At 35.9% G+C, this 23,829-nt stretch overlaps 1 protein-coding gene across 2 annotated transcripts; it reads right to left on the minus strand.

The window, feature by feature from the left end:
* Window positions 1-5,361: 5,361 nt before the first annotated feature.
* On the minus strand, window positions 5,362-23,320 carry LOC132166884 (THO complex subunit 1). 2 transcript variants are annotated; one of them, XM_059577734.1, is made up of 22 exons: window positions 23,172-23,320; window positions 22,578-22,673; window positions 21,799-21,882; window positions 20,953-21,027; window positions 19,021-19,114; window positions 18,224-18,369; window positions 18,026-18,097; window positions 16,569-16,641; window positions 16,375-16,440; window positions 16,225-16,271; window positions 13,880-13,951; window positions 13,635-13,760; window positions 13,468-13,533; window positions 13,332-13,373; window positions 10,651-10,767; window positions 10,463-10,545; window positions 8,605-8,671; window positions 7,838-7,909; window positions 7,637-7,687; window positions 7,293-7,352; window positions 7,054-7,203; window positions 5,362-6,410 (listed from the first exon to the last, which is right to left on the minus strand). In XM_059577734.1, the coding sequence occupies exons 2-22, from the start codon at window positions 22,578-22,580 to the stop codon at window positions 6,150-6,152; spliced, it is 1,827 nt and encodes a 608-aa protein (XP_059433717.1). In that variant the 5' UTR covers window positions 22,581-22,673; window positions 23,172-23,320; the 3' UTR covers window positions 5,362-6,149. The 2 variants fall into 2 exon arrangements, with proteins under 2 accessions (XP_059433717.1, XP_059433718.1); XM_059577735.1 differs by lacking the exon at window positions 23,172-23,320 and adding an exon at window positions 22,870-23,072.
* Window positions 23,321-23,829: the final 509 nt, after the last annotated feature.

The raw sequence follows: 23,829 nt of genomic DNA on the forward strand, positions 1-23,829 counted from the left end.
ATGCTCCAAATTATTTCCACCGACCACACAGAAGCAATATGATTGAGCGCACACAAGGCTCTATATGCACATTTGAATTACCACAAATAGCTATTCTCAATTATTGCCAGTTGAGATCTCAAACAAATTCAAAAAGAAATGTGAGATCTCAACCAACTCTTACTTAAGACATCAACTAAGAATATCAGTGCAAACTACTAACATCTAATGCACACTTAACCAACCACTAGGACTTAATGAAACACATTCTTCAATAGAATCATATATTAGCTATAACTAATCAATAAAATTTCAAGTCATACCGGTAGTAAGGGCTTGCATGCATATTACCTCATAGTAGAAATATTATCCCCATTTTTACATGACGAACAAATTCCAGTTTTCAGCTTATGGTTATAATATCCTAACAAACCACATTGTCTGCAAACCTATACTGAAAAGAAAATTTGATTAGCTATATCAAAATGCAAAAAGAATAAAATATTAAACACATAAAATCTCAAGAATCGAAGTACTGGCATGAGATGAATTATCCTTAATTCTATAGAAGACAAACAATATGTAGGGCTAGCATAACAAAAAAAATGTTAAAGGACAACAACAACAGGCATGAAGGCACCATCTTCCACACAGTAGCACTCTTAAGTGCTGCTGGCAAGCCACAAGCATACAAGTGTCGAATTCTTGGTATTCCCTAGAAGTTCTAAGAGCAATAAGAAGATTTCAAACATATATTCTCAATGGGAAGCTGCAGGTAGATTTTGTAGATGCTAAAAAAAGCTCAGGAGGCATACTAAGGAGAGAAAAGAAAACTTTCCTTTATGTTATTCTACATTTTTTGTTATTGTGTTCATAAAATTGTCCTTTTTCTTAATTCCTAGGATCTATGATCGATATGAATGTGTCAATTGAGCATAAATTTTACTAATATTCTGTATTAAGATCTTATTCTTGTATGGCATTTTCTTTCACAATTATGTGTAATTAACAGTGAAGATTATGCTTGATTGCAAGTAGGATCCAACATTCAAAGAATTTTTTTTTAGCAAAAATTAAATTTGGTTCTACAAATATTAAGCCTCGGACGTATATGTTTCAAATTTGGATCATCACTGACTCCCACCAAAAGCAAGGAGTAGCGTGAAAAGAAAAAAAAAAAAAAAACAGTGGTACACACTCAGCAAACATTTACCATGGAGTAGCATAAGCGTGAGCTCATACCTGAGCCTCAAAAGGATCACTAGAGATCATCAGGCGCTTAAAAATTAACATGCTAGCACCATAAGCAATCAAACAATCACGTTCCATTTCTCCTACCCATAGTCCTGTGAAATGAATAGTTAGTAGAAAATTAGAACTCCATAAGGTAAATTTACTTCTGATATATGTCCAAGAATGAGAAATTAAGAATCTCCATTTCGAGCTCTCCCTTCCATTGGTTGTCTTGTTAGCATGACACAGGCTCACTATCTCGAGCGTGGATTTTATATAGGACTTGGTCCTTATGAAAGTATTGGTTACCATAGAAATGGATATCTAAAATACAAATTTACAAGCTAAATCGACGAGGCATGCTTTATGTAATTAAGAGAAAAAATGTGATACATAAAAAAATATTACTAGGCCATATTATGTGGAACTACAACCAAATAAACGCATTTCTATCACATAGTTATTCGTTGAAGGAAAAAGCAATCAGTAAAAGAGTAATAAACTAATCTGAATCAACCAAAAAAGTCACTACTCATTTCTATCCCACAGTTATTCGTTGAAGGATGTTCTCAATTATTGCCAGTTGAGATCTCTAACAAATCCAAAAAGAAATGTGAGATCTCAACCAACTCTTACATAAGACATCAACCAAGAATATAAGTGCAAACTACTAATATCTAATTCACACTTAACCAACCACTAGAACTTAATGAAACACATTCTTCAATAGAATCATATATCAGCTATAACTAATCAATAAAATTTCAAGTCATACCTGGAGTAAGAGCTTGCATGCATATGGTAGCTTCATGGTAGAAACATTATCCCCATTTTTACATGACGAACAAATTCCAGTTTTCAAAGAAAATTGTTGCTTTCGACTTCAACGAAGAGGTGTTTCGTACCACTCCACTTTCTGACGGTTTCCATTATAATGATTTCTACTCTGTCAATTTCACAATCTTCAATGGGTTCGTTGCTATAATGGGTTTTCCAAAGGAAAAGTAATCACTGGTTCTCCTGTGTATAGACTCTGGGAAAGAACCTCTCAATCTTTGGGTATATGAGTTTTGTTTGAATTTGGTGTGAAGGATTCCTGGACTAAACTCATTGATATTCCACTCTCATTAGACTTTCCGGAAAGGCCGTTGAGGTTTTGGGGAAATCGTGAGTTATTTTATCTAGAATGTAGAGGGACAGTTGGTGTTGTCTGATCTGTTAAGTCATTCAAAGAAGGATGTTCTTCAAGTTCATAGGAATAGAGTTGGTGGAGATAAAATTGATCATGGCGATGAGATTTTGAATTTGGATTATATTGATGCGGATAACCTAGCGTTACAGGTTTTTCCCTACGTGTGTTCGAGCTTGATTAATTTGAACTTGTAGTTATCGTAGCACACGCACCACTTGCATTACAATGTTGAGGTATGGCTACATTCCATGTCTTTTTGTTTGTTTTGTGTATGTTTTTCTCATAAGTATATGCCCTCTATAATTTCAATATAGATTTACTCATATTTTTCACAAGTCTATTCATGAAATCTAATTCCTGGTCAGACAAAGATGAAGACTAAAAGAAACTTTTTATTTTTGTCCCTTTTGTAAGTAAGTATAAAACTTCGACAAGTCAGGGCCTTTCGGACCCGTGCACCGCACTCTCAGAAGTTTTCCTACACGGATGAGGGTAAATCGCATGCTTTTTATACCTTGGGCCCTAAGGGGCTACACCTACGAAGTCTTGAACTTGAGATATAAGGAAAATGTGTTTCATGAAGATCTTGCGAATACTTATACTTTTTTAGAGTATATATATATATATTGCACGTTGGCATTGCGATTTCGCAAACAAAGAGTTTAATTTCAAAAAGGATAATAGTGTTTATGAAAATCCTTATAATATTTCTAAGGAAAAAATCTACTTTACCCCCTGAAGCTTCAGGGGTTTTTCAATTTGAACCCCAAAGTTTAAAAATTGGCAATGTACCCACCTAATGTTTCAAAAATTTGATATTTTAAACCTTTCTTTATTAATTTCTGTCAAATTTGACGGAAATCTATGAAATTATGTAATTACCCTTTGGCTTTTATTTTATTTTTATTTTTTTAATTTCCGTCCAATTTAACCGAAATTAGTAACGGAAGGTTTAAATTGAAAATTTTTGAGACATTAGGAGGGTACATTGCCAATTTTTAAATTTTGGGGTTCAAATTGAAAAACCCTTAAAACTTTAGGGGGGTAAAGTGAATTTTCCCTATTTCTAATGATGACCTTCATTCACTAACTTGGCATCCTTTGTTCAACAGGTGCGTGAGGAATCTTGACAGGAGATATTGCTATTAGCTTGGTTATTTGGACATGCAAGAGAACTGGCCTACATGTGACACTCACAAACTAAAGTTTGTACGATTTGGATTTCCTATTGATGACTTAATTATAAGTTTCAATTTTGTATAGCGTTAGAGAATTTAATTATAAGGATCAAGAATGAAAATGATCCTTCCTTCAGTTCCTTGTAATCATTTTCTCATTCAATTAAAAAAAAATGATCATAAATAAGTTTAGTAAACAAAGGAATATTGAACAAAGTTTTCTTTCAAATGAGTTGGAGGAATTTTTTATATTCCAGTCTCGTAAATTAATATGTGTCCAAAATGCATTTTATTTTCACATACATTTTTACACGAAAAACTAAAATTCCAACCATCAATAGCAATCACATACAAATCGAACGGGAAGTATATTGAGGAGAGAAAGAAGAAAACTTTCCTTTATGGTATTCTATGTTTTATTGTGTTCATAAAGTTTTCCTTTTCTTAATTCCTAGGATCTATGTTCCATATATATATATATATATATATATATATATGTATCAAAATTAATAAAACAGAAATTTCACTGATATTCTGTATTAAGATATTATTCTTGTATTGCATTTTCTTTCACAATTTTGTCTAATTAACTGTGAAGACTATGCTTGATTGCAAGTAGGATCCAACATTCAAAGTTTTTTGTTTTGTTTTGTTTTTATAATTTGTTTTTGTTTTTTTTTTTGTTTTGTTTTTTTTGTTCTTTTTGTTTTGTTTTGTTTTGTTTTTTTTTTTAAAAAATTATACAAATACTAAGCCCCTGACATATATGGCTCAAATTTGGATCAACATTCCATTTTTTGTTTTTGTCAAAAACACTTTCCGTTCTGGATTTTTGTCCATCTTATACAGCCTTGGGTATGTTGTTTTATTATTTCTTTATTTGAATTCATACTACAATTTTCATACTGAAGCACTGCCTTTGTTTGATATTATAGAAGCAAACCTTTGCAGATATGGGATAAGGAAGGTGAGTGGGTTTTCTAGGTGCTGGTGTATTATATTTAGAGCTTTTTTACGGGTTGCAAGTTGCTAGCAAACAATATGGTATAAGATGTAGCTTTGTTTGATATATTTCCTTGTATCAATCCGAATGCATCATTGTATCTGTCTGCATTGTAGTTTCTTTGAAAACTTTTTTGTATGATATTTGTCTGAAGAATGTTATTTTCTTGTGTATCTTAATGAGTTTGATGTGGTATTTCGAGTTTTATGTTTTCTATGAAGTTCTCTGCTCGGGAGGTCCCTTTTTTGAGTCCTTGGAACACTTGTCATCTGCAGCTTGGCCCTCTTTTTTCAAGTTTAATATTATAAAATTGTACCATTCGTGTCACGCTTTTGCAGTTGTCAATGGCCATGTAAAGCGACCACAGGATGAAGACATTCAATCCAACGTCCTTGAAATAGTTGGATCAAATATTCAGTCCACATACATTACTTGCCAGTTTTGGTGAGCCTTGCTCGATTGGATTTGGGCGACTTGAAAACTTTGCCAGAGGAAAGTGAGATGCTTGTTTGCTCTATATTCAGAACTCTTTGACTGTTCATCAGAAGTTTAGCAGTGTACTTGGACAGCCACGGAATGTTTTGATCACGTTGATGGGCATTTCGGGAAATTTTAAGGCGCGTGTACTCATCAAAGAGCTATAACTATAAGCATGTAGTTTGGCTTGTTCATTATAGATCTCTTGTAAAAAAATAAACAGTAGAGATGGGATGATTGGGAAAGGCAATTTTAACTATTTATTTTTTCACTGGAGGCAAGAAACTCAGTTGTCAATTAAATCAAATGAAGTTTTAATTTGAACTCGGAAGATAAAAGCAGGTGGCAATTAATTGCTGGTCAATCTGAACAAGATCCTACTCCTACTGTTCGATACAAAATTTGGGTACCATGTCAAGACAAATTAGAGCAGTGCCCTAGCAGAGATTTCATGGTGCATTACACCAAGCCCCAAGGGAAGCTACAAAAGATTAGAGTACATAATGGTATACCTTTTCTCCAGATATCCTCCAAACCGTCTGGGATATTGCTCTGGCCTCTGGATGTTTGTTTCCCTGGAGTGAAAACAGCTGGTTCTGTAGTTTTGGAATACTGCAGATCCCAAGTACTCAATACCAATCGTCGCATATAGGCATACCGTATAGGTGTATAGGATACATAAAATAAAGCAGGTCAGAAGAATTGTCTGAAATGATTAACTCCTGAAGATGAATGTCTCTCACTACAGGGGCTGAAATCAAATATTTTCAAGTTGCCTTTTGTCCAAAACCCATGCATGATACCAAGTTTCCAGATACATTGCACTTCTGCTCGGATTGAGGCTGTCATTCAGCCCTGAGATGGAGCGGAATTCCAAAAGAAGCGCTTGGTACTGAAATCAGCTCCTACAGGCTGGGAATACTTGCATTAGATGCAAAACAATGTTGGGGGCATAGATTACTCAATGTGCCCTGCCATTTTTGTGGCGTCAGAAAAATACAATACTCACTAGCTTCTAAATTATAGATTTAACACTTGACTAGCATTTTGTTATGTGCAACCAAGAACCTCCATCAGCTCTAGCATATCAGCTAACAGCATCTAAATCAACTTCTGCATCAGTCTCTCCATCTATCATTCCGGCTTCAACCTCAGCATCAGCTTCTAACTGACCTGCCTCTTGAGCAACATCAGTGTCGGAGCTTTGCTTCTGATGTTCATCCGGTGTTGGAGTGCCACCTTGGGATATATTGCCAGTTGCCGTGGCATCAACATCCATTTGTGCTGCTGAGGATTCAAAATCAGCTCTGATTCCTTCGCCATCAACTTCACTTGCAGGTGTAGCAATCTTCACCCCAAAAAAAAGGAAGAGATTATTTCGGAAGAAAAACTAGAATAATGCAAAAGGTGGTTCATCCAAGAGAGTTTTATAGGAATATTTCACACTGAATCATGAGCATAAAGGATCAAACTAGACCAAATCTGAAGATCACTGGCCATCTTATGTTTCCCAACATCTAAAATTTCTGCAGTTGTCTCTAGTCTACAAATACACAGTATAAAATGCTCAAAGAGAATTTCCATTCTTTGCTTCTAATTTGAGCATCTAAAATATTTTATTGCAATCTATTTTATTTTTGAGTTGATAACAATATCCACATCAATATCTCTATATTTATTCTTGGATTCGATGTAGTTATCTCTGCCCAGCGCGCCCCCCACACCCCCCCCCCCTTCCCTGTTTTCCTTTCTCAAAACCAGAATCCCATAAACCCATCCTCTATGCTTCATATAATCATCTTAAAACTTTTTTTTGCATTTTACAAGTCACTTCGATATTTGGCAAGCAAAATGCTTCACCTTACAGCTCGCCTTTAAAATCTAGGCACGCCTAAGCCTTAATTCATATCAATTTCATGATCCAATATTTACTGAAATAGTGATCCCAGCAGAAAACAAAATACTGCAAAGGTAACTATTATGAAAGACACCTGATTTTCCTCAACTTGTGGTGCAGCACCCTTTGTGTCATCCTTCTTAGCACGCTTAGACTTGTCATTTGGTTTTGCTTGGTATTTGGACCGAACATCAGGTGGCAAAAGTTCTAGCGGCACAACCCCTTCTATACCATGATCGGTGAACTGCAACCAAATTTGCACGACATAATTTTTTAAGCGATTGTTTAACCACATAAAAGTTAAGAATGTGTTAATTGTAAAATTGAACATACTCTAGAAAATCCATCCAAGTCCTGACGAGCAGAAAATCGAAGACCCTTCCAACAATAAACCTGCAGAAGAAAATGATAAACCATTCAGAACAAAATACACTTAAATATTAAGTTGAAGACCGATGGTCAACACAAAATACACTTAAAATTTAAAATGCATGTTCCACGGCATACATCCAAACAAATGGCAAAGTCTTTGAAAGGATTCATTACTTTGATTAGCAGATCATATTAAATTCATTGTTATTAATAGTAGAAACATACATAACACGTCCGAGTGCAGGACCATCTTCAGAGTAACATCAAACTAAATTAAATGTGAATTTCTAAAAAATAAAACTTACCCGACTATTTTTGTGGTGATATTCAGCTTCTATTCCAGCTGATGCGTCCATCTGAAATTCCAAGAAGAAATGACTTAATTCTGATACTTGACAGATGAAATTGAGGCTCAAATACAAAGAAGAAACATTCATGATAACATAGTGATATGAAAGGGACAAAAATTATCTGTAATTTGAACTTCATGAGGCAAGGGTGCTTACATCTTCAGCCAAAGGTTTCCAGTATTCCATGATGGCAGGAGTTCGGACACGTTGAGGATCGGTCAAAGCATTCTGGACATGTTAATAAGCCCTTAAGCATAAAAAAAATAGCCCAAAAGTGTTTAACTAATGCTATGACATAAAGTACATTGACATCAAACAAAATATATCATCCTTTAATTTGGGAGGAAGAGTGGCCCTCTACAACCAAAGAGGTCATTGAGAGAGTGATCGGAGAGAGGATCCCTACTTAAAAAGATTAACATTGGGACTTTTTTTTCGTTTGGTCTTTTTGCGAGAAGGAAATCCTATTGAAAGAAGAAAAAAAACAGAGCCTCAGTACATGGTGGTATCCAAAGACCCTAATCATTGCAAGCGATATTAACGCCTAAATTGGAAACCTTCTAAAAAGTCACAAAAGAGTTTCAAAACTTGGATGAAGCAAAAGCCTAGAGAAGAATGTTTAAAAGTTCAGTGATGAAAACTTCCACGGAAATCACTGCACATGTCATAAATACTCCATCATGGTCCCCCATAGTATAGCCTAGTAATAACCACTTTCCAATGGTAATTGTCAAAATATGACAACAAAAGGTGATTACTGAATGATTAAATCACTACAATCAACATATTGCTAGAGATTAACTTGTAGGTTGCTACAGCACAACATATGGATGGTTTTGAAGTATGCTTGCACAAAGAGTTTTTTAAGGTTCGTTTGTTGCCTACTAAAAACTAACAGAATTATTCAGTAAAAGAATACAAACCGGATTCTGATCCGCCCATTTCCACAACTGAGAGAGTTCTTTATTTCCCAGTCTCCACCTTGGTCTACTGCATCATTACAAGTACTCAATTTATAAGTAAATCTAGATTGACCGTTAAACATATCCACCATTTAAAATATAAATTACAACATTTGAATGACTAAGAACAAAATAAAGGCCACAGAAAAGTTAGGAATTTCTTAATTTTGAATTTAAGCATGAGGTACAAGAACAAAATAATGGCATGCAGCAAAAACATAATGGTTGGATTGGTTTGTACTAAACAGTAATATAAGTGGACAGAAAACCCTAGGAAACCATTCTCTCAAGAGCCAAATCAACACTCACATTGGTGGAGATAACAATAAGTTAATAACTAAAGCCCACAGCCAAAGCCTTCTACACGGTGCCAAACCAGAATACTAGTTGGACAAGAAATGGCAACTTCTACTCCCACAACAAAACCCCCTGAAAAGCTTCTTTAATAATCACTCCATAAAAAATAAAAAGAAGAGAAATTCTAACAAAGTATATAGACAAGATGTCAATTCTGTTGTTTAAGAATAATCAACAGTACAGAACTTGTGGACAATTAACAAGCTTTTCCATTTTTTCTTTGCAACCTTGGAAGTCATCATCACAACAATACATTTAGCTTCCCCAAAAAGAAATAAAAGACTTTTTAGTTTTTTTTTTTTAAAAAAAAAAACAAAGAGATTTTTAATAAGTCGTTTTTCAATTGGTATATTAACTAAATCCATATCCAATTTACTAATATATTTCCAATATTCTGCTTGAACAACATGGATATAGAGACCAATATCTTACCCTTGGTCATTCAAAACATAGTAAATATAGTTAACCTTTCTGTTTGTACTGCCATATTAAAATATAAGGATGGCCTTCTATGTCGTAAATTAAACGCCTCATGAAGTACACAAATAGCCATGAAGGATTTGCAACAAAGAATTTTCGACTCTACAGAAAGTTGACTAAGAGATCTCAAAGGCCCCAAAGTAACACTAGAAAGTCTCCTAATCAAATTCTTTGATCCTTTCGCCCACATGTGACAAGAGAATCCATGCATTGGCATAATCTGCAGCAGTAGACACAGCATAACAACATCTCAGACAAGGTTTTGGGCACCCCATCCATGTTGCATTTAGTTTTCTTTTGAAGTTACTTGACAGTCCAAAATAAAGAATATTAATCCCAGACTGTTGACCCTTTGTTTACCAAAGAATATATTAGATGGAGAAAATACAAGTTTCCTTAACCATCCTAAGTATTCATATTCTCCTCTCCTAAAATACCTAATACCCTAAGATATTTGCCAAAGTTGTAATATTCTCAAATACCTCAAATCTTGCCAAAACAAATTAAATCTTCGAAATCTTCCTAAATCTATCAGAGCTATGCGCTGTATTTATCTACAATATAACGTACAACCTTATGGTCCTTGAATAGATCAGAAACAATCAAACAAATAGAAATTACATGCTCATATTAAAGATAACCTGTACACCTTCATTACCTGTGGATTTAAAATTCAGAATTAATTTAAAATTTAGCAATCAACAAAGTAAAAAGCATGAAAACAATATTTGAAAAAGTTGAGATATCAGTGTTTTCAGCTGATTGATTCCACTACCGATGTGAAGGACCCTCCACAAAACCTCCTGCTGTCTCATAGACTCATACTGACTATTGGGGTAAGGAAACATGGATTAAAAAGAAATTATTGATGTTCCTCTCTATCCTTCTAAGTATTTCTCTTATAAAAAAATCAAATTCTAACAGCATCTATTATCATTGAAAAAATAAAGCAATAAAGAACCAGAGACAATCACTCACATACCGTTTTTTAGTTCCATCTTGTACTGTTTTCTTCTCTAATGGTTGCTTTTCAAATGGTGGGCAACCATCGCGTTTCCACCACACCTAAGTGCAAAGAGATTTGACACAAATTAAGCTAGACAGCAACCATTGTGATTTCCATAGAATATTTTAAAAGAAAGACACACACAGATTAAAAAGCACACTCACCCAATTCTTCTCACGTTCTAATATATGCTCAATTTTACGAAGAAAATCCTTCCCTTTAGGTGGAGTCATTTCAAGCAGTTTTTTCACACGCTCCTCGCATGATTTTATTTCCTCTTTCTGGAATCAACAAGAGAACATCATTAAAAAAATTAAAGTATTATAAATACATATTTACACATCTCAACATGTCTTCAGTAATATACAATTCTGAAGTATACATGCTGAAGTACTACACAAATCAGGACGTTGATGTACAAAAACAGTAGAACTTATCACCCATTTTTCAACCATCCCCATATAGCGAATGAGTGAATCTATCATTGAATTTTTGTGAGACCCATTATAGCTATTCCGTTGTTTGCTCTCCTTATTATTCTCTCCCTTTACATTTTTTAGGTTAGCAAGATAGTTTTCTGCCCTAGCGGCGGCGCTGTTTAGGCGCTGTGCGCTAGGCTCTGGTCAGCCGCTATGGAACGGCGCTTCTCCATAAAAGCAAAATCCTTTTGCCTGTCAGCGAAGGAAGGGTGTCCTGATCTTCGGTTGGAGGAAAAGAGAAAAGGGTTCGTAGGGGTAATTTTCGTGAGCCAACCTTGTGCTTCATGGTTGGTGGATATGGTCGAGGAGAAGAGTCAATCTCTATTGAAGGTTGATATTGCCAAGTCATACCGTGAGGGCAACAAGGCTTTGATGGTGCATGGGGGTGTTAATAAGGCAGGTAGTTTCCTGGAGGTGGCCGTCTTTGCTGAGGGAGGTCGTAAAGGAATCATTTGGCTACCTGCGGGCTGAGGAGGGAGGGGATGGCGTCGGTTTGCAAATGAATTGCGGAGGTTGTTGGGTCCAACAGCCTCTACGCACCATGTTCCGGGGACGCAGCTCAAGCTTGGTTTGGGAGAATCCATCTCTAGATGTCACCCTGGGGACTCCTTTGCGGAGGTTCTTCGACTGGCAGCTGGTTCTGAGGAGCCTTCCATTGGGAGGAGGGTTAGATCTTCGCAACTCATTGATCTCTTCCCGGTGAAGGACTCTTTCGAGCCCGGGTACGGTGAGTATGAGTCGCGGGTGATGGTGGACTGGTTGGAGTTGGAGTTGCCGGATCCTGCTAATCTGGCTACATGTTTTACCCCGACAGCGGATCATACGAAGAAGAAGAAGAAGAATAAGACGTTACTAGGTCTTTTACGTTCTGTTTTGGGCCGGGTCCTAGCTGGGTTAGTTAAAGGACTTTTAGTTGGGTTGGGTGTTCGCGAGTTTGGGTCTTTCCTTAAGCCCAAACATGCTGGGTATTTCAAGACAGCTTGGCGCAGGGGTTTGAAGCGTCGTGTTAAGTATTTGCCCAAATCGCAACAATGTGGTTCTGCCTCGCCGGGAGAGATGGATGTTCCGGCCGATCGTAGGGAGGCGTGCGTATCTGAGGTATTTGCGCCGGTCGCCGGTGGTATCGCCGGGGTTTCTAGTGATGATTCCGAGCTTGCGTTGGTGGGCTGTCGTTGGCGGAGGTGCATCCGGAGTCTCAACTGGTTTGTGCGGTGGGGTCTGTGTCTCTTGGAACGGCGACGGTCCCTGTTTTTCCGACGAAGGCTGCTCTGTTGCCGAAGAATACCCAGAACTGGTTGTTGACTCCGGTGAGTACCCATGTCTCTCCTTTGTCTCCGGTGGTGGTCTCTGCTCCTCCGGTGGTGGTCTCTGCTCCTCCGGTGGGAGCTGGTGCTGTTCCGGCGAAGGAGTTTGAACCCGTTAAGACTGCTCCGGCGAAAGGGTTGCTACGTCGGGGGTTTTTAGGGTCTAGAAATGTTTCCTCTTCCTCTCTGCCTGGGATGAAGGAGGCTTCATTGTCGGTAAAGGGCTCTAAGGTTGTAGTCGAAGATTCACTGACTTGTTCTATTTCGGGAAAGCATGCGGCTGAGCTGGGTTCGAGATTAAGCGAACCTTTTCCTCGAATGTTGGAGAGTGGTGCTCCGATTTATTCCTCTGTTTCCAAATCTCAAATAGGGTATGCCCGGAGGGTGAAGGAGAATCTTGCCAAGCAGTTGTAGAAGAACAAGGAGCTGTTTGCCGACGTTGTAGCGGAACCCTCCGAGAAGGGGGTGGGGAACTATTCGGAGGAGGTTATAGATGCGGAGAATTTCGCCTCCAGTGTGGGACTGTCTAATGGTGAAGGAGGTGATGAGAAGAGTCTTTTGAATCTCTTTTCGAATATTGAAGAGGTGCGGGAGCCCTTTACCTCTAAGGCAAAAGGGAAGCGGGAAATCAATAATTTAGAATGCTCCATCAACTATGAGGTTAGAGAGAGACTTTCTCCGAAGCGGTACTATCGCCGTCGGGGTTGTGTTGGAACCAAAAATGCATTCTCCTTTCCTCCAGAGGTGCATTAGGGTTCTGGTATTTTTTTAGGGCTGGTGGTGGGTTTGTGGGCTTCAGTGTTTGGGTTTTTTGGGTTCTTGCTTTGGTTTTTTCGTTTGGTGGTGGTTATAGTTGGGTCGGGTTTCTTTGGGGTCTGTTTTTTGGGTTTTTTTGGGCTACCTATGTATACTCTCTTGTGTACTTAGAGGTGCATTGCGCTTTTTTTTGTTATATACAATTTACTTATCAAAAAAAAAAACTTATCACCCATTAGTACGAAGATTCCATTGTTTACTAATGAATTTGATAAGAAGAAGACAAAGATATGAAAGAGCACTGACCATGCTTTCAGATGGCAAATCTTTCTCGTTCTTCCCTGGGGCCTACAAGAAAATAGGAGCTGCTAAATTATATATTACATCGATACCAAAATACAGAAGCACAGAATTTAAATTAAAACCTTCAGATTATCATTACCCTCAGATAATCAAACAATATGAGGCACTGCACAAGAACATGGCGTCGAAAACTTGGATCCTTCAACTGTGGCCCAAAAAATATTTAAATGAATATATGCCTTTTAAATCAAGATTCAAGCTATTATTCAATTCTTACATGAATCATTATTTCTAGTCACTGCTTACCTCTAAACCCATCAGTTTACTGCTTGTAAGATATTTTATGCTGAAATTTGATGCCTCTTCCTCCAAGTTATTAGCATCCCCTTCTTCATCACTTAATGGTTGAGCTTCAAAGGTATTCAAGACAATCTATACATTTCAAAATCCAGGGAAAAAATTGAGGTAAATAGTGAAATAGGAAAAACCAAAAAAAAAAAAAAACCAAGACGAAGTATATCAGATAACCTATCGACAGATGAAAGGTTTACCATTAAGCTGGATGTAAATTTCTGCCATTTAGCAGTAGTAGGAGTTAGAGAAGCAGGGTTGCAAAAGTATTCCTGAAAACCCATGCAGACAATCATCAGCAAATTCAGCTTATATATGAAAACATCACATATATCATCTACCTAAGCTGTCCAACTGAAACAATTTTCAATTAAGGCTATGAACCTCCATGCAACACAGATTATTTTGGTTAGTGGAAATCATACAAGCAGATTCACAGCTCTGACATATGGATCCATGAATATAATGTGCAGCTGGAAGTCATCATAAAATTGATGGAGCAAAAGGTTCCCAACATTATTTTACTTTATAATTATTCACAAACTACAAAAAAGCTCAGCTCATCACAATCAAGTTGAACAGCACCAATAGTTTGGGAAATTCGTGGAATGTTTTGAGTTTTCAATTCAGTTACATATGGAAATCAATCCAGAGCTGGAAATAATATTGAACATTCACTGAATTCAAGAGCATTGCATGCATGGGTCAGACATTTGTTTTACAAAGTTAGTTCATCCATCATAGAGTGTATTAAGTGGGAATATGCAATGGTTGAACAATCCCCTATCTCCTTCTCTTTCTTTCAAGCCAAGCAGTAACAGAAACAAAGAAATAGGAAAGGAGAATGATTTTGAAGATCTAAAGATTTACATTGCCATTTCAATAGAGGCAGGTCTACTAGCCTCAGTTACTCAAGTTGAACTTACATTTAACCTAACTGTACCTTGTGTTAAGTCAATCTTACTAAGAAATTGTAATTGGCCAAGGATGTTACTCCTAATCAATCGTCTCAACAAAAATTGTTACCACTAATCTAACCAGCTTCTGTTTCCCCCAATAGAATAAGTTCAAAACATATATTCATCCATATATGTCTAGTAAGCCTTTCCAATCTTGCAGATTGACAGCCAAACCCCAGATTGAAATCTTACAATATATGTTCACAAAGTTTCATCATGAATGCGGAATTTCCTTTTCCATTTTTTTTGCAAGTAATATTCATCATCAATAGAAAATTTCTAGAAGCTACTACCAAATGCACATTAAGATTCACTTGCACGAAAAAAAAGTGCACACAAACACCTCTCCCCCACCACTCGAACAATTTTGCAAGGAAAAAACAAAGAATTACAAAATCCTCCACATTCTATTATGCATGTAACCACATAGGTTTCTTTCCTTATCCTTCGGGCATCTTATGCAAATTCAATTATACTTATAGAATCACCTAAGTACAAACTTTATTTCCTTATTCTTCTGCTCACAAAGCCCCAAAAACTCTGCAGTCCAAGAAGAAACCCCCAGGGAGAAAGTATCAATGTCCTGTGAACAACCAAGTATTTAGCACTTTTAAATTATGTCCACTTTACGCACAACATGACCAAATAAGACTGCTTCTATCAATTTACATCTCAACTTCACCAACTCCAAACACCAATCTAACCCACTTTACTCCAAACATCCTAAAGGTCAAATTCCACAAGTCTCGCAATATCATAGTGAAAAAGGAGGTGATCAGAAGTTTCCCCCACTCTTTTTGAACATACAACACCAATCTATCACTATGATGTGCAGCTCCCAGAGATTATCCATCGTAAGAATTTTTCTAAAGATGTTGTCCACGTGAAGAAAGCTACCCTCAAAGTAGCCTTGGACCTCTGGAGGCTCTTCCAAGGGAAAGAATAGTCAACATTGGAGAGGAGAACTTTGAAAGAAGTTCTAACCTCAAAAGATTGTCTTTTGGAAGGAACCCAACAACATTTATCTTCATCTCGCTGACTCCTAACAGAATATAGAGCATTGAGAAGGAAGATGCAGTATCCACCTCCCAATCATGCACCAATTTGCTAAAGCCACATCCCAATGCACCTCGTCATTGTGAGTAAACATGTGATCAGCCACCAAAGCATCCCTATTCCTTGCAATGCAAAAAAGCTCCAAAAGGATTTCTTTTTAGAGGACGATCCCCACACCAAGTGTCGTGCCAAAACCAGGTCTGAAAGCCATCACCCACCACAATAGTAACAAAACTAGAGAAGGCACCTCATCCCCTCCTAATATGCTTCCATAGACTCGTCCCATAAGGCCCAGTAACAGCTTTAGAGCACCATCCGCCCACCAGACTTCCATAATTTTCAGTCGCAAGATATTATTAATTAGCTACTTGTACTTTAAGTTCATGATTTGTTATCACAAAAGAGTAGTTCTGGCATTATTTTATATGCACTAGGTACAAAGACTCTTCTCAATAGCATGGCAGCAAGATACGTGGGAGAAATGACTTTTCTTTAACTAAATAATCATGCTTCCAAAAGAGAAAGTTCACCTGTAAACTCCAAAAAGTCTTATAAAAGTTGAAATCAATAGAAAGGCCTGAAAAAACAAGGAAACTGATTAGTGTATAAGCACAAGGAAGAACCCTGTACACAGTAAATACAAACCAGGAATAGATTGACACTGTTTAGCACGGATGTACCATCAGGAGGGTCTTTCTCATATTTTGTTTCATTTGATGTGTTGAAAACTCCTTTTATATTCACAGCTGCAAGAATTAAATGAAATCAGCAAACTCCCAAGAATTAAATGAAATCAGCAAACTAACATGAATACGGCAGAAAAAGTAAAAAAGCAATCAAAATAAACGAGAAAATCAGGGTTGACTACAAGTACCTGAGCGTTCAGACAATGGAAAAAAATGTGCCAAAAACATGAGAATTCTTCCACAAAACACCACATCATTCGCCTACAAATGTAAATACAAAAACATTAAAAAGAAAGGTCAGATCCACAATTACATTTCTCAATTGAAGTTCCTTTCTAATATGAAGATAAATATAACAATCCTGATTCTTGAATGACAATAGTGTTAAAAGATTTGGCTGTCAGTAATATAATTAAAATAATAATAAGATATCAGCTGTGCTTTTTAGTTCAAAAAAAATGTCAAAGTGACTAGAATTACATATTCTTGTTGTTAAACATGTCCCTCTTGTCAACAGAAGCACAAATATTACGGCTTTTGCTTGGTTGGTGACATAGTTCATATAATCAACTTGCTTCAAAATAGGTTAAAAAGATGCTCCCCTTGTATATGTGTGAAAGGTCTAACAAGTAGCAAGACAGTAAACTACCTTCCACCCATCACTCCGCATCTTCCACATGCATGGTAAGGAGAAGCTGAACATTGATGACTGCTCTTCAAGAAATCTACACAACTGGAATCTAGATACCAGAGACCACCTTTAATGTATTGTGGTCTCTCCTGTTGGCTTTGGAGATTGTTTTAAGGCCAAGGTTCTAAGTCCAACTTAGGAATAGATCTGGACATTGGGAAACTCCAGAGTGAAACCATCATCCTTATTTAAACACTCTTTTCTTCTTTCCTTCAAAACTTCAAACGAAGTTTTTTAACTGGAAATCACTTATTCTGTGGTGCAAATGCAACAGTGATATAGAATGTAAATAAAATAGAGAGGGTTTGAATGAAATTGGCAGAGATGATGGTGGCGGTGTCGCCATGTCAGTTGTACCAATAATTCGCTATTGTGACAGATAGTAACAGCCATTTCATCCGACATGCATATATTTTATTTTCCAATAGATTTACATATTTCATAATGGAATTTTTTTGATGCAGTGAGTAAAAGCTCTGGTTGATTGCTGTTAAAGAATTCTTGTTTAGGCAGTTCATATCTACATCAAGAATTCAAGTATTGTATATGTCATTTGGCAATCTCAGATGTGTTCATATATCTGTTGGCTAAAAGGAGGCACAACCTTGGGAAACCTAGACTCATTGCGAGCCTTTCCTTTTCTGATCTTTGGATGGGGGCGCACGTTGGAAATATGATAATATATGTTGAAATCACACTATCATGGGGAATACTAATCTACATCGCATCAATTCCTATGAAACGGTAAATTGATTCATATTAATTCAAAAAGGGGTGAGACACTGTTCATCATTGCAAACTACAACACTACATGTGCATCAATAGAATGATATTCAAACACATTACAATATCAGCACAAATCTCGATATAAAAAAAAAAAAAAAAACAAAATAATTAAAAAAAAATGGTGAAGAAAAAAGGCAAACAACAAGAATGATGGCCCTCTATATAAACCTTTGATAGACGACGAAGAAGTTGATTGCACGTTCTCAGCATCACAAGTTTCCCACGAGCGAAAAGCTCTTGCTGTTTGTAATGCAGCCAAATATATTTAAAACAAATATAAGTCAAGGTAAGGATTACAGAGATTAATGAATCCAGAAAAATAAATACAGGAAAATAAATAAATATATCCATTGAAAACACAGTTACCTTCCCTAAAATATCTTGTTTACTCTCTATATAACCAAAAATATCTTTGCAGTTTCTCATTGTAGACATTTCTGTCAAGTCTTCCAACAGTTGAAATATCATGCCACCTTCAACATGTTCTCTCTCACAAAGATACAGCACAATGTCTGACCGGAAAAATAACATTAGAGAGTGTGACTATTAGATTTCAAAATTTTAAAGGTAGTATTAACTCAATTATGTGCCTAAAGAACGTCAAAGTCATATCAAAATGTCAAAAGATACACCCCCAAAAAGTCACAGCACAGATACAGACAATTAGAGATTTTCAAGACCTATGGAAGTCCAAAATAAGAAGCCTTCAAATCCAAATATACAGAAACACCAACACCAGCAAGCCGGATGGCTGATTACACACTAAAGAGATGTCCTACTGGTAAGTTTCAAACATATTTCACCTCATAATTATCAAAAAGATTTCCCATTTTATCTCGTTCCAAGGGGACCAAAATTAAGTAGATGAATTTCAAGAAAATTTCTTGTAATTGATTCCGCATCTTTTGTATATCAGTCCGCCAATGCCTGCAATGATTGGGGCATTTCACAAGACAATAATGACATGATATGGCAATGAGTAGAACAATTCGACTCAAAATTATCTTGAGTCCATAATATAACTAATTTATCACTAGCTAAGGTTACCATTGAAAACTCTACCAATGTTGAACTAAAGCAATACATATCCAATCCATACAGCATTAGAAACAGATGATGGAACTCCTCATATAAAGTTGCAGCAAGAAGAAACATGTACAGACCAAGAAGACGAGGAATATGACCCTGGGTTGTTTCCCCATCATCAATTGATTGCCCATACATCATTATTTGCTCCCCTGACTGTACTGAAGATGACTGTACCAAATACAAGCAAAACTTAAGTCAATCAAAGAAAAATCTAGCTAGTAACAAAAGTGAACTGCAATATGAATAAAAATATAATACATGTCCAGCTGATGAAGAAAACATATATTCTTTTTTTTCCTGTGGGTTTTTACTGTGCTAAACAAAGGCGAAGAAATCTGTACAGCCTACTTTAAACTACAATGGACACAGCATATTACTATATTAGCCTAATTTAATTGAAGTAAAGTAACTCAGTTTAATTGTTAGTTTAAAATTAAATGATAAATGAGTCTAGCCTCTAAATGTGCAAACACCAACCAATCAGATCACCTAATTGAAAATGCTTCCTGAATCTACTAGCGCACATAGATTGATCATTTTTACAACATCTGCATCTTTTTCATAAACAAAATTAACAAGGAAAGAAAGAAAGTACAGGAGAAAATTTAAAAGGTAACTAAATAATTTTTTTATATATATAAGTAAATCAATCTCATTAAAAGTGCGGACGGGCACAACCCTAGCATACAAAAAGTATACATGAGAAACTCCCTATTAAGGAAAAATAGAAGAACAAAAATCCAAAAAATTAGAAAAAAGAGGACTATTATACGCCACTATGGCACTATCCATGTATAAAGAGATTTGAACATGACATGCTTTAGCTCTTCCAACAAAATTTAGTGATCATCAAAGCACCTTGCATTCCGCTCTCTCCATATGCAACACATTAAGCTCAGAGGTGACATCCTCTAGGCTTCTAAAATGTTACGACTTCCCAACTACCCTCTCCAACATGCCAATAACTCTATTACCCTTCTAGGCATGACCCATTCTACACCAAATAGGCAAAAAATCAAAGCCAATAATTCTCTTGCAATTTCACAGTAAAGAAGAAGATGATCTATGCACTCCCCACTCCTTTCGCACATACAACACCACTCCACCACTATGACTTTCCTCTTCCTCAAATTATCTAAAGTCAATATATTCCCTACCACCATCGTCCACTCAAAGAATGCCACTCTCGAAGGAGCCTTAACTCTCCAGATACTCTTCCAAAGAAATGGGGAACCAACTTAACCAATAAAAGTACATTTGCCACTGAGTTTATATCTTGGAGACCATAGAAGAAGGGCATAATGAATTGGCTAAGTAAATTATTGCCAATGAAATGAATAGGTGTCCATTGTTTTTTTTTTTTTTGATAAGTAGGTGTCCATTGTAAATTAGGGGCTTCCCTGCCCTCCAAAAAAATAGCAAAAAAGAAGGAACATAGTGGGGAAACTTATATTAAATATATTCTCATGATGTTTTACCATATTTGAACAAGAAGAAAGTAAATATTTTTCCAGGACCAACTAAAGGTACCCATTAATCTTCTGTCTGAATTTGAAATATAATAATAATAATTAAAAAACAAAAAAGATAAATTTGTGCTGTCTTTTTTTTATTATTTTTTTTTTTTCTATATAAGTACAGGAAATTTATTAAAAGTGCAAGGGGCGAAACCCAAGTGCACAAGAAAAACACCCAGCAATCAAGAGTGAGAAAAAAGAGAACAAAAAGAGCATACATAGAGACATAGAAAATGGTGGTAGCAAAGATCCACTAAGATAGAGATTTAGGAAAACAAGTTCATAGATCTGAGCTCGTTCTCACTCGATCGTCAAATTTTCAATTGTTCCTTTCTCTCCAAATGCACCACATTAAAAAGCACGCAATTTCATATGGAGAAAAAACAACCAATCAGACCCTCCATTGATCATGCACAAAAGGATATGGATAATATACAGTCCACAAGTATAACCACACAAATCATTAAAGTTCTTGAACAAGCAACATACCACCAGTTCCTGAAGCAATGTCCGAAGAATATTTTCTAACAATTGATTCTCATCTTGGGCTAGTTTTGTTTGTTTCTGTCAAGAGAAAAAATTTCACCTGTTAAGACTTCAAAAAACCAACTCTTAACAATAAAATATAAGCATGCAGTCCACTGATAGACTAACTATGTCTGACAGTTGTGATCATCTCATATGAAACACGCAGAAGCACTAGTTAAATATTAACTTGTCAAGAAGCTAATCCTATCAGGACGCCACCTAGGAACAAGCATTGAACCCAGTTGAAACAAGGGTTCTTTCATGTAGGAGACATGACAATGCAACCTAATAAAGGTTTGAAGTTTTTATTTGTCTTTCTTTTTTCTTTTTTTGTGGATAAGTAAAGCTCAAAGAAGGTTTGCACACACCACTTTTTCACAACTCCGAATGCTCAAACCAACTACTAAGGTAGGGCTCATGCTTGAAATTCGGGACTCAAATAGGAAAAGGTCACTATATCGATCAACCAAATTGAGAAAACAGAGAACCAAGAAGACATAAAAATGAAGGTTCTAATTAATTCCATACAAAGCCATATCCCCCAGATATGCATTGCCCTTCATATCATAATTCTCTCTCAAACGTCATTACATTGTTCAATTTTACACAATAATAATACCCAGATAGGCATATCTTATATATAACTAAAATTTAGAATGAAGAGTGCAAAGAAGGGAATTCGTATATTATATTTATGTTTAAATAACCATAGCAACATCAGAATGTAAATGGAAACTTTATCTCGTCAATGTCCTTTGTCCTGTATAGAGGAAGTCTTTGAATAGGAGACGTATATATATTAATTACCTGAGGTTTTACAACTTCCTGAACTGTCTGTAGTGCAAAACTTTCAGGTGGCCCAGGTTGTAGTATGGCCCTCTTGAACACTTCCTGAGAGCATTAAACAACAGATGGCATAACTATATATTGACACAGAAACCAAGATTACGAAGTAGCAGAACAATAACAACAAAGATGAAAAACTAATTATGATAGTTAATTTTGGGACCTTAGAAACAAGTATAATCTAAAAGATCAATTCCAGAGCTATAAGTATGAAACAGGAGATTAAAGACAAATATAGAAACCAAAGTTTCATCTTCCAACTTTAGGTGCAACTTCAAGGTCTAAAAGTTCAACAATAGCTTTTTCCTTCCCCAAAATGGGATATAGCCCAAATTGCGCTTCCACTCCCTTAAACTGGCGTGGTGGGTAAAAGGTCGTGGGTTCAAATCTCACACAGTGCGTGACAGCATTAGTTAAATTTCAAACCAGAATTAAAGGAAAAAAAAAATTACTAAAGCTACTATACCTCTTAAAACAATCTAGTGGCCATGTGCTACTGTACAATTTGACAATAATTAGGTTCATATCTTGCAACTAGGTCATCCCTACAAGTGTTTTAAGACCCAAACAAAATAAAACTAGGATGGATTTGGGGAAATAATCAAGTGGTAAACCAAAAACAATTCATGAAAAAGGAATACTGCTTCTCTTCTATTCAATTTCATCAAGACTCATCTGGCTAAAGATTTTAAGCTACTAATCATAACCAGCAAGTAAAATAACCAACTAAGAAGGCTTACCATATTCAAGATTCAACCGAAAAAGCCCTGGTAAAGCACCACCAACTCTCGAACCAACTATGCTACAATTTGGAAAATGAAGCCCGCCTCTGGATTCTGGTTTTTCAGGTGCAAAATAGACATGAGATATAAATATAAATTTTGAAGAAAAAAGTAAACTTATCTTTTCTTATAATTGCTGAAATTTTGAGAATTTTTTTTACTCACAAATACTGAACAAGCATTGCTTACTCCAAAAACAGTTTCAAATTTTGGGAACAAAATCAATTAATTTTTAAAGAAAGAGGCTCACTCGAACAGCTAAAATCGATTCCAGTACAATGTAACGTAACACAATATTCAACAACAAACTTCAGGAATCAATTCTAACACTCTCTCTGGTTTCCGGGAAGGCCAAGGAAAAAGAAAAATCATTCATTTCACAAGCTCGTATACCGGAAAGACCATAAAAGACCGGAATCCGAGTCTTTTCTCGGCAGCCAAACAAAGCATAACTCGAAACAACAAGAAGAAGAAAAGTAGGGTTTTCGTGGCGCAAAATCGAAGGAAGAGAGAAAAAATGGAAGCACGGAGACAAATTGGATCGGTAGTTACCGTTCAGTGATGTTGCTGCGGTTCGTACAGTTCAAGCACACCCGATTGCAAGCAATCCAAGAGAGAGAGAGAGAGCAGTAGAGTCAGTCTCTCGGCTCTTTCATAGAATCATATAAAATTGAAAATTCAGTTAAAGGGTAAAAATTTAGAGCATTCGACGACTGAATTTAGTTACAAAAAAAAAAAAAACTGAATTTAGAAAAATTGTTTGATATATCATATATATAATATTTTGTTAATATTTAAATCTAAAGATTATTGTAGGAAATTTTTTCTGAATTGGGTTCTATGAATTTTCACTTTCTCTCGTTATTAGAAGATATAATTCTTACAATTATTTTTAAATAATAATGTTATTTAGTAAATTATTATACAAATGAATAATATAACAATAAAAATCAATCAGTTTAACAATAAAAATCAATCATTTGATTGTCACTTTAAAAATAAAAATTAATAACTAATTTTTATCGATGTGACATTATTTATGTATGACCGTCGTATAACAATCTACTAAATAGCATTACATATTTTTAAAAAGTAATAATATTAAAAACTATGTTCCTATCTTTTTATTGGCTGATGTGACAATATACATAAACTCTTGAATTTTTTTTTTTTTTTTTAACAATGTCTTATTAAAAGTTGATGAATACTG

Source organism: Corylus avellana, chromosome ca1, assembly GCF_901000735.1.
Source record: "Corylus avellana chromosome ca1, CavTom2PMs-1.0".
Classification (NCBI taxonomy): Eukaryota; Viridiplantae; Streptophyta; class Magnoliopsida; order Fagales; family Betulaceae; genus Corylus; species Corylus avellana.